The sequence below is a fragment of the Vipera berus genome (genome assembly GCF_964194415.1).
Source record: "Vipera berus genome assembly, chromosome: 2".
NCBI lineage: Eukaryota > Metazoa > Chordata > Lepidosauria > Squamata > Viperidae > Vipera > Vipera berus.
The window spans coordinates 261,721,290-261,740,829 of record NC_138203.1 but is presented as its reverse complement, the minus strand read 5'-3'; the positions used below and the strand labels follow the sequence as shown (position 1 = coordinate 261,740,829).

General features: G+C 45.4%; 2 protein-coding genes across 2 annotated transcripts; both read right to left on the bottom strand.

Annotated features, from left to right (window-relative positions):
- Positions 1–8,251: 8,251 nt before the first annotated feature.
- LOC308662934 (uncharacterized protein) lies at positions 8,252–15,283 on the bottom strand (the record flags this gene model as incomplete). The annotated part of the gene is made up of 5 exons (XM_081319080.1): positions 8,252–8,714; positions 8,932–11,005; positions 13,295–13,424; positions 14,989–15,056; positions 15,178–15,283. 4 exons carry the CDS (start codon positions 15,281–15,283, stop codon positions 8,964–8,966), a joined length of 2,346 nt encoding a protein of 781 aa, XP_081175206.1. The 3' UTR covers positions 8,252–8,714; positions 8,932–8,963.
- On the bottom strand, positions 15,238–17,632 carry LOC308662055 (zinc finger and SCAN domain-containing protein 31-like; the record flags this gene model as incomplete). Its single annotated transcript, XM_081317472.1, has 3 exons — positions 15,238–15,272; positions 16,531–16,566; positions 17,216–17,632. The coding sequence occupies 2 exons, from the start codon at positions 17,630–17,632 to the stop codon at positions 16,549–16,551; spliced, it is 435 nt and encodes a 144-aa protein (XP_081173598.1). The 3' UTR covers positions 15,238–15,272; positions 16,531–16,548.
- Between the last annotated feature and the right edge of the window lie 1,908 nt (positions 17,633–19,540).

Here is a 19,540-nt window from a genome sequence, read left to right as displayed (position 1 = left end):
TAAGTTCTCGAATTTAGAGGAATGACTGAGACACTGACTCATCTGTGGCCTTCAAGACAGAACCCTCCAGCAGAGACTGTTTGCCAGACCGAATCTCAAATTTGCCGAGGCACAGGACGAGGTCATGGCTGACGAACCAGCCGGAGGTGCAGTGCAAACAGTGCAGCCCACCAAATCTTCAAAAATAGAAGATTCTGCCCATCTTGAGGTCACCAAATTCATTGGAGAATCGTCAGAAGATGAACTGGAAATAAACAAGCTCCAAAGGAAGCCAAATGCGCAAAACCACGGCAACCACCAAAGAGAGAACAATTACAAGGCAGTTCTCTTATCTAGATGTAAGGGGTGCGGAGGCAACCATTTCTGCGCCAACTGCAGATTTTGTTAAGCCATGTGTAGAGCTTGTGGAAGGACTGGCCACATCACAGTCGTGTGCAGCGCCTGCCAGAGAGACAGGCCACCCAAACACCAGTCGGAGGAACCGACTAGGAGAGGTACTGGGGCCCAGGGTCCAGTTAGTGTGGGGTTCTTCAGAAGCCAGAGAAGCATTTGCTGCACTGGGGCTCATCGCCCCCTTAAGCCTAAACTCAAGCTCTCAGTAGAGCTACAAGGAATTCCATATAAGATGGAGTTGGACTCTGGTTCAGCGATATTGATCATCTCGCATGACACATTCAACTTCGTGTGCAGACGCAGTAACCATTGGGGAAAACTAAGGCCCTCAGATATTATTTTAACAGATTTTCAGAAGCCTCACATTAAAGTTAAGGGTGAAGCCAACTTATTGGTAAAATTTAAAGGGTTTTGGGGGCACCTGGATGTCATAGTAGTAGAGGGCCAAAGAACAAGTCTTATTGGACTTGATTGGTTTGAGGCCTTGGGCATTCAAATTACAGGCATTAACCGGACACAGACATCAGACCTCATGACTGTTTGTGAGGAATACGCGGATGTTTTTGAGTCAAAACTGGGAACTTATACTGGCTCGCCAATCTCTTTTAAATTAGATCCTAACGTTGTACCGATTAGGATTAAGCCTTGCAGGGTCCCCCTTTGCCCTAAAACACAAAATTGATTCCGAAATCGATAAGTTGGTAGAACAGGGCGTATTACAGCCTGTTGATGGGGGGAAGTAGTAAACTCCTATTGTCACCCCACTAAAGTCCAATGGGGAAGTTCGCATTTGTGCGAACTATAAATGCACATTAAATAAGGCCCTCAATCAACATGCATACCTGGTCCCTGTAGTCAACCATATTCTAGCCTCCTTGCAAGGGGGAACCATTTTTGCTAAACTTGATTTAGTGCAGGCGTATCAGCAATTTCCAGTTGACGAGGCCACAGCCGCGGCTCAAACAATAGTAACTCACAGAGGGACATTCAAAGTCAAACGCTTGCAGTTTGAAGTCAGTGTTGCACCGGGTATTTTCCAAGGGATTATGGAACGCACACTTAAGGGTATTCAGGGTGTTTGCCCCTATTTTGATGATGTTCTCATTGCCAGGGAATCCCCAGAAGTATTGGCCAATAGGCTCAAGGCTGTTTTGCAAAGACTCCACGATGTGGGCCTCAAGTTAAAGAAAAACTAATGTAGTATTGGCATCTCATCAATGGAATTCTTGGGGTTCCGTATCGATACTAGTGGGATTCACCCTGCTGATTCAAAAGTAAAGGCCATCAAAATGGCTCCTAGGCCAAAATCAAAAGCAGAGCTGCAAGCATTTTTGGGCCTCCTGAATTTTTATCACACATTTCTACCTCATAAGGCTGCAATTGTAGAGCCCCTCCACAGGCTACTTGATAAAAAAGCCCCTTGAAAATGGACTAACATTTAAAAAGTTTCCAGGATCTCAAAGCCCTTCTTTCAGAAAAGTCCACTGTAACTCATTACATTGAGTCTAAACCTGTACTGTATGTCTTGCATGTGATGCATCTCCCTATGGGGTGGGGGCAGTCTTAAGCCACATAGAGAAGAATGGGAAACAGGTTCCTATTGCGTTTTATTCTAGGACTTTATCTTCTGCTGAGCGTAATTATGCGCAAATTGATAAAGAAACCTTGGCCATAGTGGCTGGAGTTAAGAAATTTCATAATTATTTATATGGCAGGGATTTCACTGTCTACACCACAGGTCTGCAACCCGCGGCTCCGGAGCCGCATGCGGCTCTTTCAGCCGTCTCCTGCAGCTCCCAGTCCTCTGCCATGTGCAGTCCAAAAAAAAAAAAGTGGGACTAAAAAAGTTCAACCAATCAATTCAAATATGCAGGGTAGGTGCATATCTCGCCTTGGCTCCACTCTTCAGTCAAACCCTGTTCTGCGCATGCACGCATGTACGCGCATATGCACACATTTTTTGCGGCTCCCAGTTTTTCCTTTTGTGAGGGAACCGGTTCCGAGTGGCTCTTTCACTGTTTCAGGTTGCTGACCCCTGGTCTACACTAACCACAAACCCCTTTTGGGGTTATTCACAACAGATAAGCAAACTCCCCACATACTATCTCCAAGAATGCTGAGATGGTCTATATTTTTGTCTGCTTACAATTTTAAGTTAATTCACAAACCTGGGAAGGAAATGGGCCATGCAGATGGCCTCAGCAGACTACCATTGCCACTAATGGATCCTGAACCAGCTCCTGCTGCTAAAATATTGTCCATTCAGGACTTACCTGAGTTTCCCCTCCACGCAGGGGATATTGCTGCTGAAACTGCCACAGATAAAATTCTGAGCAGAGTACTGTCATGGGTGTACACGGGTTGGTTGGAAAAAAGTCCAGGCCCTGATTTCCAAAGTTATTTTGTCAGGAGACATGAATCGTCCGCACATAAGGGCTGCATATTATGGGGCAACAGAGTCATTATCCCCACATCATTGAAGGACAGAGTCTTACAATCCTTACATGAAGGCCATCCAGGCATTGTATGGATGAAAGCCTTAGCTAAAAGCTACCTTTGGTGGCCTGGCCTGGATAAGGCTGTGGAGGATTAAGTTCATGGTTGCTATACTTGCCAGCAATCTAGGCCTGAAATGCCTCAGGCCCCAGTTCACAGGTGGGAAGAAACACATACTCCCTGGTCCAGGGTTCACATAGACTATGCTGGGCCTTTTCAAGGACAGCTTTTCATGGTAGTAGTGGATAGCCACTCAAAATGGATGGAAGAAGTTCCAGTCCCTAATGTGACTACTGCTAGGACCATCCAGGTCCTGAGAAAACTCTTTGCAACACATGGGTTGCCTGATGTTTTGGTTTCTGATAATGGGGCTCAATTCACTGCTGCTGAGTTTCAGGCTTTTCTTAGAGCTAACCTCATCAGACATGCTACGTCTGCACCATTTCATCCTTCTTCGAATGGACAAGCCGAACACATGGTGAGGACAACAAAGGAGGCACTCAAGCACATTATCACAGGTGACTGGCATCATAGACTGGCAGATTTTTTGCTCTGTCAGCATTCTACACCCTGCACGGCTACAGGTAAAAGTCCTGCTGAGCTTCATTGGAGAAGCGTTTAATTACTAAACTGGACAGGTTGCATCCAGACAGAGTGGCATCCGAAGCCTCTAGACCAAAGCCCCCAAGGGGGCTGCAAATGGGTGATTGGGTTTGGGCCAGAAACTATGGGCCTGGAAAATTGTGGGTTCCTGGTCAGGTGACCAAAGCATCCAGACCCCTATCTTACGAAGTGGGGTTGGAGGAAGGGTGACTGGTCAGAAGACACATCGACCAACTTAGGAAGAGGTTTCCAGAACAGTCACTATTTATTTATTTATTTATTTATTTATTTATTTATTTATTTATTTATTTATTTTATTAAATTTGTATACCGCCCTTCTCCCGAAGGACTCAGAGCGGTGAACAGGGCATAAATAAATAGAAAATACAAAAATGAAAAGAGAATTAAACAATTGCCCAAATAAAAACAGTAAAGGTAAAGGTAAAGGTTCCCCCGCACATGCGTGCTAGTCATTTCCGACTCTAGGGGCCGGTGCTCATCTCCGTTTCAAAGCCAAAGAGCCAGCGCTTGTCCGAGGACGTCTCCGTGGTCATGTGGCCGGCATAACTAGACGCCAAAGGCGCACGGAACGCTGTTACCTTCCCACCATAGTGGTTCCTATTTTTCTACTTGCATTTTTACGTGCTTTCGACCTGCTAGGTTGGCAGAAGCTGGGACGAGTAACAGGCGCTCACTCTGTTACGTGGCACTCGGGATTTGACCCGCCAACCTGCCGACCTTCTGATAAAAACAGTAGCAGTATAAAAACCCATTAAAAACCCTAATGTCCCCCATTAGGCCAGGCCAGCTTGTTCAAATAAATGGGTCTTCAGACTGCGCCGGAAGGAGCGAAGGTCCGGTGCCGTCCGGAGCTCAATCGGCAGTGAGGGATCAGCTCAACCTCATGCATGCCCAAGATGGCGGACGTGCTCAGCTGTGTTCCGCGAGCTCCAGCTGTTAGGCGTCCCTTAGGAGCCCCTCAGGGGGCCTTCGGGCCCTCCGTGTTGGGGATTAGTGTTGACAGGCAGCGAGGCAACGAGGCAGGCGACGAGGTAAGCAGTAAGGTTCTTACCTGCTGGTCTACCCGTCTGCTGGCTCTGCTGTCTTCTGTCCGCTCGCATTTTGCCTTTCCCGGGCCGTTTGCAGCCGGCGCCGGCGTTTTTTTGCTGTGCTGGGCCGTTTCGGGCCGCTTTCGGCATCGTCGTCCTCAAGCCGTTTTCGGTCGGCGGAGGGGACGCCCGTGAGTTTATCTTGGTGGCGGCGTTGGCAGCGTCGGCATTGGCTTCGGCATCGGTGACAGCGGTGTTTTTGGGCCGCATTCGGCGGCGTCAGCGGCGGCGTCCTCAGGCCGTGTTCGGGCCGTTTCCAGCAGTCGGCGGTTGGCGGTGGTGTTCTCTGGGCCTTTTGGCCCGTTTCGCCGGCGGTGCCATCTAACCCGTTTTTGGGCCGATTTCGGTGGCGTCGTCCTTGGGCCTTGCTCGGGCCATTTTCGGTGGTCGGCGGTCGGCGGTGGCGTTTTCCCAGCCTTTTGGCCCGTTTCGCCGGTGGCAGCGTTTTCATGTTGCTTCGGGCCGCCTCGGGCCGCTCTCGGCGGCGCCGGCGTCTTCGGGCCGTTTCTGCGGCGAGAGGACGACCGCAGGTCATCTCGGCGGCGGCGATGTTTCCTGTGCCGTTTTCGGGCCGCTTTCGGCGGCAATGGCGTCTTCGAGCCGTTTTAGCGTCGGAGAGGACGACCGCAGGTCATCTCGGTGGCGGCGACGGCGGCATGTGTCTCCTGTACCGTTTTCGGGCCGCTTTTGGCAGCGGCAACGGCATCTTCGGGCCGTTTTCACCACCTTGGCCTGGGTAGCCCCTCTGCCCTGGTTATATATCTACCCACTTACCAACTTTCTGCCTGCCTCCCTTTCCCCTTTGGACTTGGACGGACCTGGGTACAAGCCACGGAAGGAGAGTGGCTTGGGTTTACATCTGCAGCCCCATAGAGGTGGGAGCTCTACGGGGTATGCCCTACCCAGGGTGCATATCCTGGACCACCCCCGGGAATAGAGTTGCAACCCGTCGTGAGAGGACGGGGGGTGGCCTGTTTCTGGGGGTACCCAACTGAGTGGCAGTGAAGTTGGGTGAGGGTCCAGATACTCACTTCCTATGTCTCGATCCTCCTATTGAACTTATCAATTATGGGACCGCCTTTCCTGGACTCTCCTGGACTTATATGTATCGATATACTAGCACGGACTTGTTCGCCCTCAGGGGTGCCCCCCTCTCCTGGTTGCGACCCGCCTTTTTTAACACCTCCAATCTCGATGAAGGGCCCGATTACTGGGACCCTGAGAGATGGCCGGGCAGAGGCAGGGGCCTTCAATATAAATTTAATAGGAGGCCCCTGGTTAACTTTTTAGTAAAAATTTTTATGGGGTTAGGGAGAGGGGTGGGAGTGGGTGGTGGTTGTTTGGCTATGGGGGGTGGTCAATCAACCGTGGCTCAGGCCAGGCCTGGATCTGATCGCACGGGGGGAGAGCGGGGTGTGGTTGCCTCCGGGGCTCAGGAGCGGGTCGTGGGACTACCGATTCCCACGACGTTGGGGAATGGCAGCAGTGCATGAACAGAGGGCCGTATCGTTACCGGGGGGGGTCGTCTCCGCTACTTACAAGCGGTGAGGCGCTCCGACCCTCTGTTTCTTCCCCGAGGTCCCGGGAGCGAGGATGCGCAGCCTCCTGAGCTCCGGCTGGTGTACCTGAATGCCAGATCCGTGGTTAATAAAGCTCCCCTTGTTCGGGATTTAGTTGAGGGTGAGCATGCGGACCTGGCTTGCATCACGGAGACTTGGTTGGGTCCAGAGGGTGGGGTCCCTTTGGTCGATCTCTGCCCACCAGGTTTCCGGGTGCTACACCAGCCCCGGGCTCAAGGTAGGGGCGGGGGAGTGGTGGTAGCTATCAGGGAGACCTTATGTCCGCGGGAGACCACCGTTTCTCAGATAGTCGGGTGTGAGTCTCTCTTTTTGAGATTTGGTCCGAGGGCGCAGTTGGGCTTGCTGCTGGTGTACTTTTTGCCTAGTCGCGCAGCGGCAGCCCTGCCTGAGCTACTCGATGTCCTCTCTGGGTTGGTGATTGAGTTCCCCAAACTCATAGTTTTGGGTGACTTCAATCTACCATCCCTAGGAGGTTCATCTGAGTTACCTTGGGAGTTCATGGCTTCCATGACGGCCATGGACCTGACGCAAGTAATTTCTGAACCAACTCATGAGGGAGGCCACACCCTTGACCTGGTTTTCTTATCTGGACGGTGGTTTGATGATCTTGGTGGGGGCTCTCCATTTATTATGCCCCTGTCATGGACCGATCATTACCTCCTGTGGCCGCCGTGGGGGTACGGAGCCAACCAGATGGTACCGCCCCAGGCGCTTAATGGATCCTGACAGGTTCCAGGCAGCGCTGGGGTCCCCACCTGCCTCCGTTGCTCACAACTCGGCGGATGCCCTAGTGGAAACCTGGGAAAGGGCGGCCACTGAGGCACTTGACCGAGTTGTACCCTTGCGGCCCCTGACCCGGTGCAGATCCCAACGAGCTCCATGGTTCTCTACGGAGCTCCGGGAGATGAAGCGTCGGAAACGGGGCCTAGAGAGCTGTTGGAGGTCCAGCCGATCCGAATCCAACCGGTTGCGACTAAGAACCTTTATTAGGTCTTATCTCGCAGCGATGAGGGCAGCGAGGTGTAATTACTTCTCTGCCCTCATCGCGTCCGCAGATAATCGCCCGGCCGCCCTGTTTAGGGTGACCCGCTCCCTCCTTAATCAGGAGGCGAGGGAGGAACCCTTGTAGGGCCGTGCTGAGGAGTTTGGTCAACATCTGTCGGATGAGAATCTGAAGAGAGAGGTTTGCTTTGATAATTTTAAAACTTTTTTTTCTCTCTGTTTAACTCTGACCTGGAAGGCGGAGGGAAAGGAGGAAGGGGGGGTTGAAGTCTGAGATTGTAGTTTTGTTTGTTTGTGGGTTTGTTTGGCTTCTCTTCTAACTTTGCTCAGGGACAAAGAACAAATATAACTTGTTTAGCATGGCTTCTCCTTGTCGCAAATTTATCATTTTGTTTCCCTGCTGCAGTTTGTGTTCCGAGCTTAGAAATGCAGAATCTGTAACATCCCTTTCCTCACCTCCCCTTTCTCTGTTGAGGCTTTAGTTCTGTTCAACGTTTTGAGGCTTGTTGCCAACGATTGTGTGTGTGCAAAACAAAAGCAGTGTAACTGACCTAACCTGATAACGTAACCAATGACAACTGAGCTCTCCCTTCTGTTAAAGCTAAATGTATTATAAAAGGAAGAACCTTAGGAAAATAATTCTGAATTGTTTTGCTTAGATTTGTAAATGTTTTCAAAACGTCTGACGCTCTAATTTCAGTCTTTGCATACACAAACACACACACATATTTTCAGTACATTAATTCAGAATAACTCATTAAGTTTCTTTTGTGAAGCTGCACTGAAAAATAAGGTTTTTAAAATCTCTTTATGAATGTTGATTGTGGAATAGCAAAAGGACTGAGCTGGGAGGGGGGGGGGAATCAGCTGATTTGAAACCTGCCCAGTCCTATAGCTCAATGAACTATTACTGACAATTACTGTAATTGAGTAAGTCAAATAAACCAACATGAGTTTCTGAAACCCTGATATATGCCCCCTCCAAATCATTCCAAAATTTTCGTGTGTTAATGTATTTTTAAATCAACTATATTATATGGGTATAATATATGACAAGAACATAACCACACCAATATTTCATTTTATTTAAATCAAACTTAGACTTCTTAGCCCTCATCACAAAGAGCAAAACATGGTCATAATATACTTGGAAAAAAAATTGCACAAGCACTTGGGGAGCTTCTAGTCATTCTGGTTCCTTTTGTGACACAAGAATTCTGCATCCTTTCAGCTCTTCACAGACGCTATATATTGATGTGCATGTGACAATTCCCTCATATCATGAAGCCTTTGACTGAATAACGTTCTGTTTCTGTATAGATAACAGTTGACTCAGGTTTCAGTTGTACACGGAAGATGCACATTTGATTACTTTTGGGGTGTCCCAATTCTACACTAAGGATGAACATTTGATTTTTCCCCCTTTGTGCTTGGGAAAGCAGCACCTGTTAAATGTCTTCACATCCCTTTATGTGGGAGAACTATGACGAAGTGGGAGAATGATGACAGTTGGGCAGCAGGAAGCTCATTTCTAAATAATAAAAAAAATGAAACCATAAACAGATACATTCAAACATACAGATCATAATTATAATGGCACATGCACATTGTTTTATTACCAATTTCATCTCTCTAGGGCTCATAGGAATGCGAAACATAAAAAACCCTTCTTTTCAGTGTTCTGTCTCTGTAAATTCGAAATCCATAGACTAAGAACCACCAAATCAATAATTAGCATTCATTCTCACCCAAACTTGTCTTTGCTTTGGGAATTGACTTCTCACATATTATGAATCATATTATGGGAAGTAAGAGTATGGTGTCGGCTGAAGCACTTTCCACACTTCATGCATTTATATGGCCTCTCTCCTGTGTGGATTCTTTTATGGGAAACAAGATGACCATGTTGGGTGAAGCCCTTTCCACACTCCATGCATTTATATGGCTTCTCTCCTGTGTGGATCCTTTGATGGGATGTAAGATGACTGTGTTTGCTAAAATCCTTTCCACACTCCATGCATTTATATGGCTTTTCCCCTGTGTGCATTCTTTGATGAGATGTAAGATCAGTGCGTGATCTGAAGCCCTTTCCACATGCCATGCATTTATATGGCTTCTCCCCTGTGTGGATCCATTGATGGGATGTAAGTTTACTGTGTTGGCTGAAGCCCTTTCCACACTCCATGCATTTATATGGTTTCTCCCCTGTGTGGATACTTTTATGGGATGTAAGATCTCGTTGTGCTCTGAAGCCCTTTCCACACTCCATGCATTTATATGGCTTCTCTCCTGTATGGATTCTTTTGTGGGAAATAAGATGATAATGTTGGGTGAAGCCCTTTCCACACTCTATGCATTTATATGGCTTCTCTCCAGTGTGGATCCTTTTATGGGAAGTAAGGTGACTAAGTTGGGTGAAGTCCTTTCCACACTCCATGCATTTATATGGCTTCTCTCCTGTATGGATCCTTTGATGAGATGTAAGTTTACTATGTTGGCTGAAGCCCTTTCCACACTCCATGCATTTATATGGCTTCTCCCCTGTGTGGATCCTTTGATGGGATGTAAGATTACTGTGTTTACTGAAGCCCTTTCCACACTCAATGCATTTATATGGCTTCTCCTCTGTATGTATCCTTTGATGGGATGTAACATCACTGCTTGTTCTGAAGCCCTTTCCACACTCCATGCATTTATACGGCTTCTCCCCTGTGTGGATCCTTCGATGGCATGTAAGATTACTATGGTTGTTGAAGCCCTTTCCACAATCCATGCATTTATATGGCTTCTCCCCTGTGTGGATCCTTTTATGGGATGTAAGATCTCTGCGTGTTGTGAAGCCCTTTTCACACTCCATGCATTTATATGGCTTTTCCCCTGTGTGGATCCTTTTATGTGATGTAAGATCTCCATGTGCTCTAAAACCCTTTCCACACTCCATGCATTTATATGGCTTCTCTCCTGTGTGGATTCTTTTATGGGAAATAAGATGACAATGTTGGGTGAAACCCTTTCCACACTCTATACATTTATAGGGCTTCTCTCCTGTGTGGATCCATTGATGGGATATAAGATGACTGTGTTTGCTGAAGCCCTTTCCACATTCCATGCATTTATATGGCTTCTCTCCTGTGTGGATTCTTTTATGGGAAACAAGATGACCATGTTGGGTAAAGCCCTTTCCACACTCCATGCATTTATAGGGCTTCTCCCCTGTGTGGATCCTTTGATGAGATGTAAGATGACTATGTTTGCTGAAGCCCTTTCCACACTCCATGCATTCATATGGCTTCTCTCCTGTGTGGATCCTTTGATGGGATGTAAGATGACTTGGTTTGCTAAAGCCCTTTCCACACTCCCCGCATTTATATAGTTTCTCCCTTGTGTTTATCCTTTTATAAACAGTCTTATTTCCATCCTCAGTGCATTTATTTGGCTTCTCCCCCATGTGAAAACTTTTCTGTGACATAACAGTTCCATTTTCTTGAGAAAGTGTGAAAGTCCAATTGTAATTTTTTCCTTTTTCTTTGGATGTATAATCTTGTCCTTTGACATGGGATTGATAGTGCTCATTTACATCTATGGTGTCTTTGAATAGTCTTACACTTTTCCCAATGTATTTTTTCTTTATTTTTCCTTGTTGATCAATAAAGTCCTGCATCTGTGCATCAATGGAAGATGAGCTTTCTTTATTCCAATTATCTGAAGGGTTTCTTTCCTGCCTTTGGAATCCCGTTCGAATTACAGGCTTCTCCATTATGTCTCTTTGTTTGAACACTTTCATTAATTCTTTATCAACCGTATTGTCATTCTCATTATCACCTTCAAAGGAAAAGAGAAATGAAAGTGACAGAAAGGTTAGGGGAAAAGGATCACCCTGTCGGAAGTCATATTACAGATATTGCCCAAGTTACATACCTTCCCTTAGCAAACATTCGAAGTTACGCGATAATAACCCAGTAGTGTTTATGAAAAAGTCCTTCACCCTTACAAATGACAGTAGCACTGCAACATTCACCCTAGCTTTTTCCTCCCTCCCCCACACCCCAGTCTCCCTAGACACTAGGCCTGTGGGTACTCACTTTGTGAAAATCAAGAGATCCTTTGCTTTCTTGGCTGTTCTAGGCCTTCAGTGCATTCGCAGAGAAGCCTAAAGTAATGCAAGATCACGTGAGATCAGTGATGCGAGATCTCACAATATTGATTTTGAGTGATCTCATGGTAGTTTAGGCCTCTTTCTCTGCAACAGAGAATGGAACAGAACCTGGGGGAGGCTTCTGATTGCCTCTGGAGGCCCAAATCAGGCATCGGAGGCCTTTACCATGCCACTGCTGCCCAGAAAGGATGCTTCTGTGGGCCTTGACAAGCCTGATCTACAGGCGTCCGCCGGCAGAACAGAAGCTAAGGGCAGCAGCTGTTTGGCTCCAGAGTTAGGGTGGGGGGAGCAGGAGATAGGCACCACAAGCATCGTGAGAATTCAGGCACCCATTCTCTGCAGAAGAGGATGGGTGCCTGAACTCGCACGATATTACAGCACACAGGAGCTTCCATTGACTCTCCTATACCTAAAAAGCAGGAACCAGGCAGAGGGGTGATGGATCTTTTCAAGGTAAGTCAATCTGGCACGGCAGAAATGAAGGGGGAAGCATGAGGTATCTTTGTAAATCATGGAGGCTTTAGAGGCCTGTTCCATCACTAGGCCCTCCATGGCCTTCCCCACCGAGATACCTCATGTGCAAATAATGAACCGCCTATCTGCCCATGCATTCAATTAGCAAATATGTGGGTGAAAGCAGGGGGTGATCTTCAAGGTGCAAGATTTATTCCCATGAATTTTTGAGTTACGAATGGGCAGTGTCCATTATATTCGTAACACGAGGACTACCTGTAATTGCCTTCAGGTATTTTGCCAGATTCCAATATATTGTATATTGTATATTTGTATAACGGTTTGGTATAGAAATGATAATGTCACTATTCATGAGGCATAAAAACTTGGAAAAGGCAGTGCTGGACCAGTATGTAATTCTGGTCTATTATATAGCTAGCTTAGGAATTAAGAACTGTGTTAGAGCATTTAGCATTTAAAGCAGACATGTCAAACACAAGGCCCGGGGGCCGGATCTGGCCCGTGAAGTGGTTTCATGTGGCCCGCGAAGCCATCCTGGAAACAGTGAGGGAACGGCCCCCACTGCCTTGGCCCTGGCCCAGAGACCCTCCTTCTGCCAGAGACCCTCAGATCTGTCCCACTCCTGCCCAGGCCCCCATAGGCACCCTTGATGCGAACAATGTAGAGCTGGCCACGCCCACCCAGTAGGCCATACGCACTCTAGCCATGCCCACCCAGTAGGCCACGCCCACCCAGGCCACACCCGCCTGGCCCCTTGAGGGCAACCACAATGCTGATGCGGCCCTCAATGAAATTGAGTTTGACACCCCTGATTTAAAGGGTTAAACACTGCCTCCTTAAGAGATGGCCTCTGGAAAATGTAGTTTACTTGTTAGTCAGTCCTATATCTTATCTAGTCAGTGGGAGGAGCTTCAAAGTTTATTACAGAATGTACTGGCTACGTGCCAGGGTGGTTAAAGCCCTTGTCTAATCAAGCATCATGCAAGCATTGATTGGCATCTGCAACCATGCCTAGCTGGGATGGAGAATTATTCCTTTTTACCTACGAGAATGGACAGATATGACTATGACTGGATGTATCTACTGCAAAGTAAGTCGCTGCTTAGAATTCCTGGACAATAAATATTTGTTTAAAACCATTTTCATGGAGTTTATGCTGTCTGGATCAGAACTATAATGCATCTCGGTTCACGGTTCCAGAATAAAGGCATTAAGTCAAAAAAACCTGAGTGGCAATTCTTGATAGGACTGATACGGAAGCATCTGGGCCAAAATAGTTGAAAACTGTTTGATGAAGTTTAGTATTACTGCAAACCAAGGAATTACTTTGTCACTAATATGTTTAAATAGAAATAGAAAAACAAATGGGATAGAATATATCTAATCATCTATTTGGAGATGATTTCATAAGAAGTAATCCATGGCATCTGAGTACAAAGTGTCTTCCTGAACTCTCTGACTGCAGAATAGGAAACCCTTACCAAGAGAGGCCACGTTCTTATAATTGTCCAGCATGACTTCCCAATGCAGTGTTTTTTGGTGAGGATCCAGCAGAGACCACTCCTCCTCTGAGAAATACACAGCCACCTCCTCAAAGGGCAGAAGACCCTCCTGAAAGGAAAAAAAGTACAGAACAGATTGAGGAGGGACTATAGGATCTATCCTATTGTTTAGAAATTCCCAAAGCAAAGCTATGAACTAAGGTAAATGGCTATGCTTAGTAGGATTCCATAGTTTAGGTGAGAAAGTGGACTGAAGAAAAAACTTTTGATTGAAGAAATGTTTTAGACAGGTTTCATCAACTTGAATGATTTTGTAGGACTTTCAGTGCCATTCAGTTAAGTAACCCCAATTTCCTTCTGGATCAACCTCAGGATCCTTCTGGATTTACCAAATACAGTATCCAGCCGGCCAGCCAGGATCAATTCATCCATCCTCAATCAAAAGGCACTCAGTGTCAGGAGAGAATCAATTAGCAGGTGGCCCTTGGAAAACCCACCAATCAGTGACACCAACCTGTCCTGGGTTTAAAGGCATAAATGTCTCTGTAGAGGAAGGGATTCTTTGTAGAATTTTATGAAGCGGCTAAGAAGGAGCCATCCTATTAATCCTCAACACCTTCATGAAAGAGCTGGGAGAGATCAACCGTGGAACTGTGTTGTGTGCCATCAATATCCAGAGACTCTGCCCCTCCTCAGATTGCAAGGAAACTGCTAGTAGTCTGAGCCATTGACTCGACAGCAAATAAGAAAATGGAGAACATTTTTTGAGGAAGGCATTTCTTAGCCTTTGCAAAGATGGATTGTTTGGCCTCCAAATCCAGGCAGGACTCAGGGGATTAAAAGGTATTTTGCAAGCCAATAGGGCCTTGATTATATGCTCTTTCAGAACAATTTTTATTTGGAGGCATTTCTATATGGCCATTGTCCTGGGATTTTAAAAATCTTTCTTCTTACTTATTTTCTTATCAATGATTGTAAATGAATCTTTTAAAAATGTAATTTCCCAAAAATATTTGAATATTTTTGAGGATCTTTGCACAAATGCAACTCAAAGAATTTCAGAAAGAATGGAGGCTGTGAAAATATCTGTAAAACATTCTTCATTGAAAAGTTGGGAGAAAAGTTAGCAAAAAGATTTTTGTTTTTAAGGTACCAGTCTTTAAAAAAATCCTTAAAAAATCCCCAACCAAAATCAGAGGGACAATGGAAAAAGTCAGTAGAAATAGTCCTCAACTTACAACAGTTTTTAATGACTGTTCAAAGTTACAGCAGCACCAAAAAACAGCTTATGCCCAGTTTTCACACCTACAAATGTTGCAGCATTCCCATGCCCACATGATCAAAATTCGGATGCTTGGCAACTGACTCGTATTTATGATGGTTCCAAGGTCCTGGCTTTACTTGTGAACCTCTGACAATTAAAGTCATTAAGGAAGCCAGATTCACTTAAGCACCATGTTACTAACTTAACAACTGCAGTCATTGACTTTATACCTGTGGCAAAAAAAGTTGTAAAATGGTGCAAAGTTCACTTAATAAATATGTCGTTTAGCAACAAAAATTTAGGGCTCAGCTGTGGTCATAAGTCAAGAATTACCTATACTATGTACAGCTGCTGATTTCCTGAAGGAAAGGGAAAACACAAATCTAGTAAATTAATATTCTTCTGTTACCTGACCTGGAGGTTCAGTCACGGTTTCCGCTCCTCCAAAACAAAGAGTCAACTTCCTTCTATTCTTCCCTGTGAGGAAGGCAGAATTTCAAAAAGCATAATTAATGAAATGGGAGGAGGTATGCTATAGAAAACACAGAAGATAAGAAATTTAGGGTTTATCAGAGGAGTGGAAGGACCTTATTATTACCTCTTGAGGTGTCCTGATTTGGATCTTCCTGAGAGATCCTCCTGAAAAACAGTTCTTGAGGGAGATTTGAAGGATGCCTCATTCTTTCAGGATCTCTGATGTCCATTGTAAAGGACTTAACATAGTATGAAGGAGAAAAGCATTAATGGTCATCAAACATCATGAAGTGGTTTTTTACTGCAAAGCACTCAGTATCAATCAATTAGGCTGGGAACCAAGAAATAAATGGCTCTGCAAAAATCTTTCTTCTAGAAAGGATAAGCAACTATAGAAAGATTAGTAAAGCATCTCCACATAGTATGATTGCCAGGGAACTCTGGTAAGGAGGTATTAAGAATTTGAATATGTTGATCCAATGGCAAAGAATTTTGATTATAATATAGTGCCTGAACAACAGGAAGATATTTGAATGGAATTTTTAAAATTTATATTAAATTATAATTTAAAAGAAATTTGTTATAAAATGATGTATTATTCTATTTAATGCGTGATAACCGGCCAAAGATGTATAAAGGAAATTCAAATACATGTTCAAAATGTAAATGTAAACAAGAATCTTTTTACCATATTTGCTAGACTTGTGACAAAGCAAAGAAATACTGGTGTAAGATTTATATTTTACTGCAGAAGATTCTCAAAGTGGGTATAAACACAAAACAAGGGACTTTAATAGACAAAGAGATTGAGAAACAATCTCAGTGTTTGCTGTTATACATGTTGAGAGCATTAAGAATGCTGGAAAATCAATACAACCCAGATGGCCAGAAAGGCCCAACAGAGATCCCACCTCCTCAGGGTCTTGCAGATGAACAGGGTAGAACAACGACTAATGACCCTCTTTTACCAGTCTACCGTAGAAAGCGTCCTCTAGCACTGTATTGTGGTTTCATATGCTGGCTTGACAGCCGCAGATAGGAAAATATTACAGAGGGTGATGAGCACAGCACAAAATATCATGGGCTGTGCCCTGACACCACTGGATGACATCGCCAGGGCTCCTTGCCTTGGAAGAGTGAGGAAAATTCTCAGGGACGATTCACACCCTGGTCGGTATCTCTTTACTCTCCTACGATTGGGTAGGAGATATAGGAGTATAGACAGCCGTACCAACAGGCTGAAGAACAGCTTTTATCCATGGGCTGTCAGGCTCCTGAATGGGAAGTAACCTTATGCTGGATAGACTTGCGAGGCCGGCGCGTTGCGCAATTAGGTCACATGGTATAACAAGATGATGGGTTGTCACTGTGAGTTGCAGGGGGGGCATGAAGGGAGGCTCAGCTAATCTCATTGTATACATGTTGTACTTGGATAATAAAGGTTCGTTCACATTTTTGCACAAAAACGAAAGGATACTACATAATGGAGAATTTGCTAGAAAAACTGACGGACCTAGCAGAGACGGCAACATTAATTGATTTAGTTAAAGAAAAGAACACATCCAACCTTGTTTCTACTTGGAAATCACTTCTGGATATTTTTCTTGGGATAAAAAAAATGAAATTTAGAGTTTCTTATTACAAAATGGCTAGTTCTAGTACATATAAAGGGTGTAAAAGTAGAAGGCCGAGGCTGTAATGTTACCATTTTATTCAACTGCACTAAAGAGTCAGAAGTCAATCATTTTCCTTTTTTTCCCCTTTCCCCTATACCTCTTTCTCTTCAATTCCCACCAGTTCCTACTATTTTCATTTTTTTGTGTTTTATATCTTGATAAGCTGCCAACCTAGCAGTTCGAAAGCACGTAAAAATGCAAGTAGAAAAATAGGGACCACTACGGTGGGAAGGTAACAGCATTCCGTGCGCCTTTGGCGTCCAGTCATACCAACCACATGACCACGGAGACATCCTCGGACAAGTGCTGGCTCTTCGGCTTTGAAACGGAGATGAGCACTGGCCCCTAGAGTTGGAAACGACTAGCACACATGTGCGGGGGAACCTTTACCTTTACCTTAAGCTTAATAATATTTTTAAAAGGAAACAAAAATTTGAACTTATTATATTCAAGTCCTTCTGGGCTCCCAAGAGGAAGTCCTCTCACCTGCAACTCAGCCTGCTCCTTCTTCTCCTCCGCCTGGCTCAGGAGGAAGCCTTCCACCAGGGCCACCGCCTGGGAGCTGCTCTCTGCTCCACACTCCCGCACCCAGCTCTCCATCTGTAGGGGCAGAAGCGCCAGGAACCGCTCCAGAACAAACAGGTCCAGCATCTGCGCTTTTGTGTGCTTTTCTGGTCTCAACCATTGGCTACAAAAGTAGTACAGTCGGCTGCAAAGTCCTCGGGGACCCTCATCCTCCTGATACCGGATGCTCCTAAAATTCCAGGACTGAAGTGGGGAAAGGATGGTTCCATCGTCCAGGATCTTCTGGCCAGTTCTTGCCCAGATCTCCTCACCGATTCCAGACTGAACACTGGAAGGGCCTTTTCCAGTTCCCCCACTTGCTAAAGGAAGGCTTGCCATTCTTTCTCCATCCTGTAACACAAATCCAAATGAGTTCAAGGAAACCAAATTCTTTTTCATTCATAGCAATGTTCATCTAGCCACGGGAATCAGAACAAGCCATTAACCCTCTTTGCCAAAGAGATAACTTTGTCTCTAAAGAAGATGAAGAAATGACCTCCTTTTGCAGCTCTCTGATAGAAAATAAATTCCAACAACTAGAAAGTAGTGGATTGGATTGTTCATCTATACTCCTCCCCATAGAAGGAAGTTTAATTTAATTTAATTTAATTTATTAATATTTCTATACCGCCCTTCTCTCGAAGGACTCAGGAAGTATTTTTCTGGCCTGGAAAACTGATGACATCAGTCAAGAAGATTCAGTATATTTGGCATTTTGGATCATTTCTATATTGTTTTTACTCACAAGACTTGCTTTTTAAATATATAGATCTACATTTACCTATAAGCAGGGTTCACACAGCATACAAAAACTCAGAACTGGTTAACACAGCATGAAAATTCAGTTCACAAAAAATGTAATGCCATTCAATTGACCCTGGCTTAGGATGCTTCATTTCTCTTCCTTCACACAGTAAAGCAGGTTCACACAATGTGTCCTAAGCACAAAAAGGTCAATCAGATCCAGGGGCTCAGTTCCCATGAAACACAAAGGCTTAACTGCACAAAGCTTAACATAATCATCTGTTTACCCTCCTAAAACAAATTGAGCTGCAGAGGAGTCGAACCTAGTTTACTGTCATCCAGCACAGAGTCAGAACGTAGGCATAATCTTTTGCATTTTCAAACCTTTTCTTATTTCCTCCTTGAGATTTGCCATGCAAGCTCTCCCACTATCTGGATTTCTTCCTGAGGGCAACATGCGTGGTCTAGACTTGCTCTGCTTTGTTCCCTGCCTGTTAAAATCATGGGAAAGGGCAGCAGGAAAATCTGGGATCTGGGGGTCTCCCACTCCTAAGATTGAACCTGGTTGAGGACTTGGCATATGCCACTTCCTTCTCTAGTGCAAGAACTCTCTGCCTCCGCTTGTATGGGAAGAAACCCCCTTCCCCACCCACCCCCGCCACACACAGAGAGACAGACAGACAACCCCCTTTGTCACCTGTGCCTCTTTCCTTCAAGACTTTCTTGCAGCCTTTTTAACCGCCTGCGAAGTTCAAAGGGTTAAAGAGGGAGAGTCCAGCATCCTAGAAAGGCAAGGCTTACTTACGTCACTTCCTTCCCAACCGGCCACAGCGGCCCAACGCTGAAGTGCGTGGAGTCCCTTTCTCTTTGCAGAGGCCGCCCTCTGGTGGATTTTCTGTGAATGGAAAGCGCTCGTGGAACAAGGAGAGACGGAGCATTTCCCATGCGGGGGCAGGAGGGGGCGCTCACGTTTCCCTTGATCAGGAAGCCTTCTCAACGTGCTTTAGGCAATGTTAGGCTTCCGTAGAGAGTGAGAGTGGCATCTGTTAAATTGGTCCATAAGGTAAACAGTTGGGGAATGTTTGCCAGGGGATTTGGGGGTTGGGCTGAGTTGGTGGTAATTCACCAAAAGGATGCTGAGGTGCTCACTTACAAGAGATGTTCACACCTAAATCTCCCCAAGGTCTTTACCAAAACTTTCTGTTTTTAAAACAGAGGTTTCCAGCTATGGAAGTGGTCAGAGTCCACACATTGGGTCTATTGGTGGCTTTTCAAGTGAGATTTTGACTAGTCAGGGCAGTAATATTTATTTCATGTGCTTTCCAAGATTATTGTTCACCGATGTTAGTATTCCCACGCATGTAACAATTAGTCACACTTAGAGATGAAACAATTCTTTTGGCCAGATCAATAAAAAGTTTCTTTAGTACTGAGGGAATGTCAACTGTGACTTCCAGTTCATCGTAAAAAGAATGAAAAACTCAAAAATGTTTCTGGGATGGT